Source organism: Bison bison, unplaced genomic scaffold (assembly GCF_000754665.1).
Source record: "Bison bison bison isolate TAMUID 2011002044 unplaced genomic scaffold, Bison_UMD1.0 scf7180017864499, whole genome shotgun sequence".
Taxonomy (NCBI): Eukaryota; Metazoa; Chordata; class Mammalia; order Artiodactyla; family Bovidae; genus Bison; species Bison bison.
Window position 1 is genome coordinate 1,759,028 of NW_011495058.1, and position 11,519 is coordinate 1,770,546.

An 11,519-nucleotide genomic window follows, 5' to 3' on the forward strand; every position below is an offset into this window, starting at 1 on the left:
ACGACCCAGAGGGATGGTATGGGGAGGGAGGAGGGAGGAGGGTTCAGGATGGGGAACACATGTATACCTGTGGCGGATTCATTTTGATATTTGGCAAAACTAATACAATTATGTAAAGTTTAAAAATAAAATAAAATTAAAAAAAATAAAAATAAAAAATAAAAATGCTAATGAGGAATGTCGATCCATGCTCAGACCAATTCGAGAGACTGGCTCTCTTATGGAATATTTGAAAGCATGTAGGGATATTGGATCTATGTCCCATAGAGCAAAATTGGCAACATTGGAAACCTTTAATGTACAGAAAGCTGCTAATGCCAAATGTTTTAACTGTGGGAAGCCCAGCCATATGAAAAAACAATGTCGCATGCCAACAGAGGCTGGAAAAAATACTACTACTTCTAATAAGAAGAGACCCCCAGGAGTATGTCCAAGATGTAAAAAGGGGTTCCATTGGCTGAATGAATGTCATTCTAAATTTGATAAGGATGGAAACACTTTGAACCCCGGTGCACAACAAAAACAACAGGGAAACTAATAAAGGGGGCGTCCTCTAGCCCCTTTACAAAAGGAGGACCTAGCATTATGATGCTACGAAGCAGCTACATCTAAGAGTGCTTGCATTGATATACCTAGTCCATATGATATGGAACTAATAGAATTATACAACCCCCACAAAATTCCCACTGGGTATTATGGCTTGATTCCACCCGAGACAGTGGGACTGTTTTGGGGACGTAGTAGCTGCACAATGAGAGGTTTAGTGGTATTGACTGGTGTTGTGGATGAAGATTATGAAGGGGAAATACATGTTATGGTAAATGTTGTGAAAATGGGAAATGTATACTTACAAAAAGGGGAACATTTTGCACAATTATTACTTTTGCCATATGTCAAACCAAAGAAGGCATCTGATACAGTTCGGCAGGGAGGCTTTGGCAGTACCAACCTTACTGCTGCACTATCCACCTTATTAAAGGAACATGAGAAACCCATGCTTACTTTATGCGTACGGGGAAAAAATTTCACAGGCATGTTAGATACCAGAGCTGACACTTCAATCATTAGAGCTGCAGAATGGCCCCTTGATTGGGGTAAGGTTATGGCTCCTTCTAGACTATTAGGAGTGGGTGAAACTGATGCCACACAAACTTTTGTCAGTGCATCCTATTTACAAGTGTATGGCCCTGATCAAATTGTAGTTTATCTTAAACCATATATTACTAATATCCCTATCAATTTATGGGGACGGGATTTTCTTGAACAAACGAAAGCCACAAATTCTTTAAACGAACCTTTTTAATGGGGGCCATTGAGTTAACACCACTGCCTCTCGATTGGGAATCTGATACCCCAGTATGGACACCTCAATGGCCCCTAACTAAAGAAAAATTGGCAGCTCTTACACAATTAGTAAATGAACAATTACAAAAAGCTCATATAGAACCTTCATTTTCCCCATGGAATTCCTCTATTTTTGTAATAAAAAAGAAATCAGGAAAATGACGAATGTTGATAGATTTAAGAAATGTTAATAATACCATGTTACCTATGGGGCCCTTACAACCCAGATTGCCCTCCCCTTCTATGGTACCAAAAGGATGGTCTGTAGTTATTATTGACGTACAAGACTGCTTTTTTACTATACCTCTACACCCTAAAGATAGAAAATGTTTTGCCTTTTCAGTTCCTTCTATAAATCACATGGCTCCTGTTAAAAGATTTCAATGGAAGGTGTTACCTCAGGGAATGATGAACTCTCCTACCATTTGCCAATATCTCATATCTGTTTTATTACAACCTATTAGAGATAAATGTCCTACTGCATTTATAATTCATTACATGGATGATATACTTCTTTCTATGGAATCTGAACTCTGTTTGCAACAGTTATACAATGAAGTTACTACTACTCTTCAAAATCATGGCCTGCTTGTTGCGCCAGATAAAATTCAGTGGAAAGCACCCTTTAATTATTTAGGACATGTTATGGAAGAATCTAAAATCAAACCTCAAAACCCTCAAATTTCTATGCAGTCTCTATGCACGCTGAATGATTTTCAAAAATTGCTAGGAGATATCAATTGGCTGCGGCCATCTATTGGCATCCCCACCTATGCCTTACAAAATCTATTTAAAATTTTAGAGGGATCCCCTGACCCTAATAGCCCTAGGAAACTAACAAAAGAGGCCAAAGAAGAACTGGCCTTAGTGAAGAAATGCATTCAACAATCTTTTTCAACTCGGCTAGATTATGATCAACCAGTTTCTTTATATATATTCCCCACTGAACATTCGCCCACTGCAATTATAGCTCAACACAGCCCAATAGAATGGGTGTATTTACACACTAAACAATCTAAAAAAATTGTATCATATATTGAGAAAATAGGGCACTTAATTGTGTCAGGAAGAAGCCATATACAAACTTTGACTGGATTTGATCCATATGCAATACACGTTCCCTTGACAAAAAAGGAATTGCAAATTGCCTTACAATACAACTTGACCATGCAAATGGCATTAAATGATTTTCAAAATGTTATCTCATTTCATTTGCCGAAAGGAAAATTATGGGACTTTCTACAGTGTACTAAATTCATTGTAACTAATATCATTGCATCCCAGCCTATTTCCAATGCACCCACCTATTTCATTGATGGCAACAAGAAAGGCATATCAGGGATTGTTGGCCCTGATATCAAAGAGAAATTACCCACTACCTATTCTTCAGTACAAAGAGTGGAGTTATATGCTTTATATGCTCTTTTGTCACTTCAACCATTATCCTTCAACATATATACTGATTCCAAATACCTTGCTTCCCTTTTTCCTGATTTTGTTACCACCTTTTTATACAACCTAGATGAAGAATTATATACTCTCTTTTCACAGACTCAAGCTTTAATTCACTCACGTATGGAACCTTTCTTTATTGCACATATACATGCTCATTCAAGTTTACCTGGCCCTCTGGTTACAGGAAATGATGCTGTTGACAGGCTCATAGCTCCCATTTTTACGTCTGCCAATGACGAACATGCTAATCTTCATACCAACGCTAACAGATTGCACTCTAAATACCATATTCCTCTCACTGAAGCACGGCATATTATTAAAACCTGTGATGTCTGCACCCCTCTGCATTTACGGACTATGATTTCAAGAATTAATCCCTGGGGGCAACAACCTAATTTCCTTTAGCAATCTGACTTCACTCACTGCTCCTTAGGAAAGTTTTCTTTGCTTTTTGTCTCAGTTGATACATTTTCCAACTTTATCTGGACAATACCTATCTCTTCAGAATCCAGCAAAAATGCCATTTCCGCACTCTTACTCACCTTCCCCATTATGGGGATTCCTTCAGTCCTGAAAACAGACAATGGACCTGCATTTACCTCGAACTCATTTCGTTCATTTTTATCAGAATGGAAAATAACACACATTACAGGAATACCCTATAATCCTCAGGGTCAAGCCATTATTGAAAGAGCCCACCACACCCTAAAAACTCATTTATTAAAACAGAAAGGCAGAATGAATATGGAAGAGGAGATACACTTCTTATCCTATGAACCCTCAATTATTATTATCTTTAACTCTTTATTCCCTAAATTTGTTAAACTTAACAAAAAATAATTCTGACACTCGTGCAGATAGATATTTTGCAGAAGACAAAAACAGCAACTTAGAAATCAATACACCAATATGGTATAAGCAATTTAATCAGTGGCTGCCAGGAATCTTACGACTCCTAGGCAAGGGTTATGGTCTTGTCATTGCAGATGGAGAGGAAATCTGGGTTCCCCTTCGCCATGTCCATTACCGAGAGGGACCCCAAGACCGGACTCCCTCAGGAAGTGATGAAGTTGACACGAAGGGTCTCATCAATGACCCTGGAGGAGCCAATGAGGAAACGCCATCGTCTGAATCCTTACACGACATGGGCTCAAGTGAAACATGACTCATCAGGCTGAGCAGACACTGAAGAGTACTGGAATCCTATGACTCCAGATAAGCTGTTTCTGGCAATGTTAGCTGTTCTTTCCTGTTCCTCTGGGGTAAGTGCAGAATATGTTTATTGGGCATACATACCCAAGCCACCACTTCTCTCCATAGTGGATTGGGTAGATAAAGCCCCTATGATCTTTACTAATGATAGCATGCGTTTTCCAAGTCCCTGGTCCATAAAGCGACCAATTCATGAAGAAGATGAGGGAAAGCCGTTCAACATTTCCGTGGAATTCAAAACCTTGCCTGTCTGTTTCGGATCTCACCTCCTTTGCATGACTATCTTCCCACAGTGGTGGGCATACTCTGCCAACAATGGGACTGCTTTGCATCTAGGAATGTTTGCTAGGCATCTTTCTTACTTAATGGCTCCGAGAGACATTATCCAGGCCAGATAGCCAACTATTCGAACTCGCTTTTTCAACCAGAGGAACCTTCATGTCATACTGTATCTTGGAGAAGAAAACAGGAGATACAACTGTTACATTGGTCTGATTGTTGAGGCCAATTTGGGAAAGTTTCTATAATTCAGCAAAATCATACTAATCATACATTTAAATTTGTTGACTGGGGATCTCACGGGTTGTTTGTAAACTGTTCTGAAGAGCAGGAGGAACATCATAACTGCTCCTGGTTTAATAGATCAAGCATTGGAGGTTTTCATAAATCTAAGACAAGTTTCTGGACTAATAAGGACATATTGCTGAATTGGTATAACGGGGGCTTATCACCCCCACGACCCAGGATTGTCATCCCCATTGTGGGGCCAGAGCCTCCCATAAACTGTAGGTATGTTTCGTTGTTCTAATTATCCTTCCTATACAATAGTACTGGCTATATTCAATCATGTGTTCAGCTTCCGTATTTGTTTATTGTAGGGCATTTTGATATTGACTTATCAACCAAGATTGTCAATTGTACTGCATGTGCATTGTATACCTGCCTTAATCACACCATTTCATATCACAATGCTAGCATTGCGCTAGTTAAACAAAGATCTGAGTTATGGCTTCCCGTAAACTTAACTGAGCCTTGGACTGATTCTGTATTTCTTTCTGTATTGTTGAAAACTGGACTTAGGTGATCTAAATGCATCATTGGGTGGATTGTTGCAGGCATCTTAAGCCTTATCTCTATTGTAACTGTAGGAACTTTGTCCGGTATGGCTTTACATAAATCCATACAAAATCATGATTTTATCACTGCTTGGCACAAAGACTCTCATGATCTTTGGACTCAACAAGCTCAAATAGATCAACAATTACAAACACGAATTAATGAGTTACAAACTGTGGTTATCCACTTAGGAGATCAAGTGCAGCAACTGACTTTCCAAACACGTATATGTTGTCACTGGAATTTTACTTCTTTTTGTCTGACTAACATGCCCTATAATAGCACTGAATATCCTTGGGATAAAGTTAGAGCGCATTTGCAGGATCTCACAGATAACTCAAGTTTAGACATCAATTTGTTGAAACAACAAGTTGCTAATTTTCAAGTTAAGGTACCTAAGAAATTGTACAGCACTCAATTTTATGATACTTTAACCAAAACCCTGTCTCTAGACCCTAGAACTTGGTTTTCAGGAAGCAACATTTTTATATATGTATTAATCACCCTGCTTTCTCTGTCATTGCTTATAGGATATAGATGTCCCTACTCAAGACTCCATGCCTCCCACAACGGAGTCTAACTAGCAGCTGCTGTGCTTAAATTAAAAACAAAAGGAGGCTATGTTGGGAAGCCCAGTATAAAATAGCCGGTTGGAGGAAGTCCTTGGGAAAATGGCGAAGGGCCAGAAGTACCCCCGGCTTGGTGCTGCGGGCAGAAAAACATCTCCTGCCTTTGGTTATGCCCGGCGCCAAGATTTAATAATAAATATTAAGGATGTTGCTTGAGAAAACGGGTTATGGGTTAAGCACATGGGTCACTTAGAGTGCGCTGTCCTTGAAATATTTTAACTGATTATGTGTTAACCCCGTACGCGCTCTGCTGGCTGTATATTCTAAGCTCTTTGTTCCTGCTTCTATAAAAAGGCTTGACTGCAGAGCTAAACTTGTCAGTCCTTGCAAGAGACTGTCCAAGTGTCATTCTTTCAGGTTCGTTGCTTCCAAGTCCCGGGGAGAAAATCCCCAACACAGATCTAGAAGGTATTGGATGGAGGTAGGTCCTAAGAAGAATCAGCAGAGCTTTGTAAAGCTTTTACCTCCAAGGAGACTTCAGCTTCTTCAGACAAATAGAGACTATCCTCTACAGACAATGGAAAAAGATTTTCTTTTAGCAAAGGAGGCTCAGCAGAATTTTGAGCCCAATGTCTTCCACTTTATTAGGATCTGTCCATGTGTCTTCATTTCAATTTTTTTTGGTTTTCACTTCTTCCAATTCAATATAATCAACATAAAAAAAATTATACAAGATGAATGAACCTAGACATTGTTGTTCTAAATGAAGAAGATCAAAGACAACTATCATATCTGCTTATATGCAGAATCTAAAAATAAATGGTATAAATGAACTTATTCACAAAACAGAAATAGAGTCACAGACATAGAAAACCAAAACAAACAAACAAACTTATGGTTACCAGGGGTGAAGGGTGAAGGGATAAACTGGGAGACTGGGACTGATAGACACACACTACTATATATAAAATGAAAAACTAACAAGGACCTACTGTATAGCGCAGGGAACTCTATCCAGTACTCTATAATGACTTATATGGGAAAGCAATAAAAAAAGAATGGATATGTGTATAACTGATTCATTTTGCTATACAGCAGAAACTAACACACTATTGTGAATCAACTATAATTATTGATTACACTAAAAGCCTTTGAATGTGTGGATCACAAAAAAAAAAAAAATGTGGAAAATTCTGAAAGAGAATGGAATACCAAACCACCTTGTCTGCCTTCTGAGAAATCTGTATGCATGTCAAAAAACAACAGAACCGGACATGGAATAACAGACTGGTCCCAAATTGGGAAAGGAGTACATCAAGGCTGTATATTGTCACCCTGCTTATTTAATTTATATGCAGAGTATATCATGCACAATGCTGGGTTGGATGAAGTTCAAGTTGGAATTAAGATTGCCAAGAGAAATATAAGCAACCTCAGTTATGCAGATAATACCACTTTAATTGCAGAAAGCGAAGAGGAACTGAAGAGCCTCTTAATGAGTGTAAAAGAGGAGAGTGAGAAAGCTAGCTTAAAACTCAACATTCAAGAAACTAAGATCATGCCATTTGGTCCCATCACTTCATGGCAAATAGATGCGGAAAAATGGAAAGAGTGATAGCCTTTAATTTGGGGGGGGGGGCTCCAAAATCACTATGGATGGTGACTGCAGCCATGATATTAAAAGACATTTGCTCCTTGGAAGAAAAGCTATGACAAACCTAGACACCATATTAAAAAGCAGATACATCACTTTGCCAACAAAGGTCCATATAGTCAAAGCTGTGGTTTTTCCAGTAGTCACATACAGATGTGAGAGTTGGACCATAAAAAAGGCTGAGCACTGAAGACTTGATGCTTTGGAACTGTGGTGCTAAGAAGACTCTTGAGAGTCCCTTGGACAGCAAGGAGATCAAATTAGTGCATCCTAAAGGAAATCAACCCTGAATATTCATTGGAAGGACTGAGGCTAAAACTGAAGCTCCAATAATTTGGCCACCTGATGCAAATAGCTGACTCACTTTAAAAGATCCTGATGCTGGGAAAGACTGAGGGCAAGAGGAGAAGGGAGGAACAGAGGAAGAGATGGCTGGATGGCATCATGGACTCAATGAACATGAGTTTGAACAAACTCTGGGAGATAATGAAGAACAGGCAGGCCTGGTGTGCTGCAGTTTATGGGATCACAAAGAGTCAGACATTACTAAGTGACTGAATAACAACAATACTCCAATAAATTTAAAAAAAAAAAAAGAAATTCTGCAAGTTTGTGAATTTAGTTTGCATTGAAATTCAGGCAACTTTAAGACTAGACTTCACGTTTGATTTTCAGAACTCTCACCCCTATCCTTGCAGAAAATATAAGTTTATTTTAGGGCAGTCATAGACACATTTTAGTCTGTTCTCTGAATCTTGAGAGCACCATTTTCTTTCTTCAAGTTCTCTCCTACACATAGAAATAGCCTAGAGTCTAGCAGAACGCAGTTACCAGTCCCCGGGAGGACTCCAAACACTCTGCTCATTACATCTTGGTATCAAAGTGACTAGGGAGAAAACAACAGGGTCAGGCACTGGACAGAACAATGTTTTATTCATACAGAGAAAAGACAGAACAAGATAAGCTTCAACAGTGGACATCAGTCACTCGTGGCCGAAGGGTTTCTCCTGTCCGCTGACGCAGGCACTGGACTCACAGGCACCCTCCCATGCCTCCCTCCGCGAATGGGTTCTATCCCAATACTCTCAGAGAGCAGACACAGCACTGGGGTCAGCCAGGTTTTATATGACTCTTGCACTCAAGCAGAACAAAAGTGTGTATACTGATTGGGCTAAAAGCAGAGAAAGATATTCCCATACAAAATGATAAGCTGGGAACAGGCTATGTGAGCTCCTTCTGGCATGAAAGTGTCCCTGGCCCAGGCCCATCTTGCAGAGGTTGCTGCTGCTGCTGCTAAGTCGCTTCAGTCGTGTCCGACTCTGTGTGACCCCATAGACAGCAGCCCACCAGGCTCCCCAATCCCTGGGATTCTCCAGGCAAGAACACTGGAGTGGGTTGCCATTTCCTTCTCTACTGCATGAAAGTGAAAAGTGAAAGTGAAGTCATTCAGTTGTGTCTGACTATTAGCAACCCCATGGACTGCAGCCCACCAGGCTCCTTCATCCATGGGATTTTCTAGGCAAGAGTATTGGAGTGGGGTGCCATTGCCTTCTCCGTGTAGAGGTTGAGTGGGAGTCAAAAGACTTAGGCACCAAACTGCCTTTCCCAACACCGAGCATGAACATCTTGCCATAGCATGTCACGGACCACGAGTATCCCCTTTGTCACTGGCAATGCTGCCATTAATGCTGTTGAATTTTATCAGATCAGAAAATACTTTCAGATAATCCAGAACAAGTACAGATACCGTATCTTAAAGTTTCTGTTACTACAGAAGATCCAAAAACACAGACCACATTTGGTATCCTTGAGTGAGAACTGAAGGGAAAAAATGCTGCTTCTATTTTGAATTTTGTTCAGAAAGATCTAAAGTTTACTCAGTAGGTAGAGGGTTAAAAACAGATAGGAAATTAATTTAAATTTCAAAGTTATTTACAAAATCCCACTCAATTAAGTAATTAAGTAAAATATAAACCATGTTCAAAACCTCAAATGTTTTCTTTATTATATGTTTCAAGTCTACAAAGGTCTAGAAAATGACAATGTTTTCAATATATTAAATGTTAGTATTACCGATTAGCTTGAGTGCCTAGACGAAATCCTAAAAAGGAAATAAATGAAAGATGGCTACAGCAGGTTTACCAGGGAAAGCAATTTTCACAAGGCACTGCATTTGATTAAGCAGAGCTTAATCTGGATGGCATGCATGGTGGTCTGGATGGCAATTAATACAAGCCCTGTGGTGTAATATCTGCCTGTATGTGTGTGGCACATCTTTTTTTCACATCATCTTATTATAATAAAATGCATTTGCAGTAGAAGTTTAATGCACTGTCAGCCCAGCAAAGGCCAATGATTAGTACCTTTGTATCTCTTTCAATATAGAAAAGATCTCCTTTCTGCTTCCTCTGAAGGTTTTAAAGGCAAGGTTAAAAAAACAACAGAAAAATCCTCTTTGAGATTGCTCTTAAGGTGATTAGCTGACATGTAATGATTATCAATATTACAGTGGAAGATAATTACACACATGTAGGCATTCCTTTCAAATCCTATGGACGGAGGAGCCTGGTAGGCTGCAGTCCATGAGGTCACTAAGAGTCGGACACGACTGAGCAACTTCACTTTCACGTTTCACTTTCGTGCATTGGAGAAGGAAATGGCAACCCACTCCAGTGTTCTTGCCTGGAGAATCCCAGGGACGGGGGAGCCTGGTGGGAGGCCATCTATGGGGTTGCACAGAGTCGGACACGACTGAAGCGACTTAGCAGCAGCAGCAGCAGGCATTCCTTTCAGGCCCTAAAGAACTCTACCTTCAAAATCAAGCATTAAGGTACTTGAATAGAGAACACCACAGAATTTAGTGCCATTATCCAAATGATGCTCTCCTTAATATCAAACAAAGCACTAACATCCAACTTGCCCCTTCAAGGGCCCTACTCACAGTGCCAAGCAAATGCTGGCAGGTCCCTCCAAGCTTACTCTTTCTAGGTAATAAAGTCATGAAATTGTGCCAAGGTATTTGCTGTGACTTGGCTCCTTGCAAGCAACCTCTTTTAATTCATTGTAGTCACCAACAAATGAATGTCCCATGAATTATGTCTTGCATGTCAATTTCTTTCTACAAAAGAAGAATTTCAGTCTACTCATTTTTGCTTATAAATGCAAACTCTGCATAAAGCTATTTTTTTTAATGCACATTAGTACATTCTAGAAGGTGTATCAGTTGCACTAGTTAAGTCTTTGGGGTCCACTGCTTGTTTCTAAACATTAACTTTTGCTGAACTCCCTCAAAATAGAGTCACTTTTTAAGACTGCAATATTAGGAAAACAAGGTCACTCTAGGTATAGCAAAGTCAGCAGTCAAGACGGCAACATTCTCAAATGAACTGATTTCTCTGCTCTTCTGGTGACCTTTGACATGCCCCTTTTTCCCTCCCAACAAGACTCATCTCACTTCAACAAGGATCTCAATCCCACCAGGTCCAACACTAACACGGAGAGAGATACCTTCACTTCAGTAACCATATTACAAAAGAGCAGACATCTTACACATTTATTATTATGGAAAAAGTTTTTGTGGAAAACTGGCACATAGAAAAGTGTCGCTGTTCAGGGGGGTGTAAAACAAGGCTGTCCAAATGTTCATAACTGAGCAAGAGAAGCATCAACAGTACATTTTTTTACATTTTCATTGGAGTATGGTCGATTTACAGTGTGTTAGTTTCAGCTGTAAAAGCAAAGTGAATCAGTTATTTGTTGTTGCTCAGTCACTAAGTCATGTCCAACCCTTTGCAACCCCATGAACTGCAGCACATCAGGCCTTCCCGACCTTCACTGTCTCCCAGAGTTTCTCATCTCTATTGATTCAGTGATGCCATCCAACCATCTCATCCTCTGTCATTCCCTTCTCCTCCTACCCTCAGTCTTTCCCAGCATCGAGGCCTTTTCCAGTAAGTCCGCTGTTCATATCAGGTGGCCAAAGTATTGGAGCTTCAGCTTCAGCATCAGTCCTTCCAAAGAATATTCAAGGTTAATTTCCTTTATGGATATACTGGTTTGATCTCCTTGCTGTTCAAAGGTTCTCAAGAGTCTTCTCCAGCACTGCAGTTCAAAAGCATCAGTTCTTTGGTGCTCAGCCTTCTTTATAGTCCAACCCTCACATCCATACC

General features: G+C 39.9%; 1 protein-coding gene across 1 annotated transcript in view; it reads left to right on the forward strand.

The window, feature by feature from the left end:
• The window catches only part of LOC104980411 (endogenous retrovirus group K member 9 Pol protein-like), an 80,897-nt gene extending 79,594 nt beyond the window's left edge, over positions 1-1,303 (forward strand). The window contains 2 exon segments of the mRNA XM_010829107.1: positions 488-594; positions 596-1,303. Coding sequence (XP_010827409.1) covers positions 488-594; positions 596-1,303 — 815 coding nt within the window.
• Positions 1,304-11,519: the final 10,216 nt, after the last annotated feature.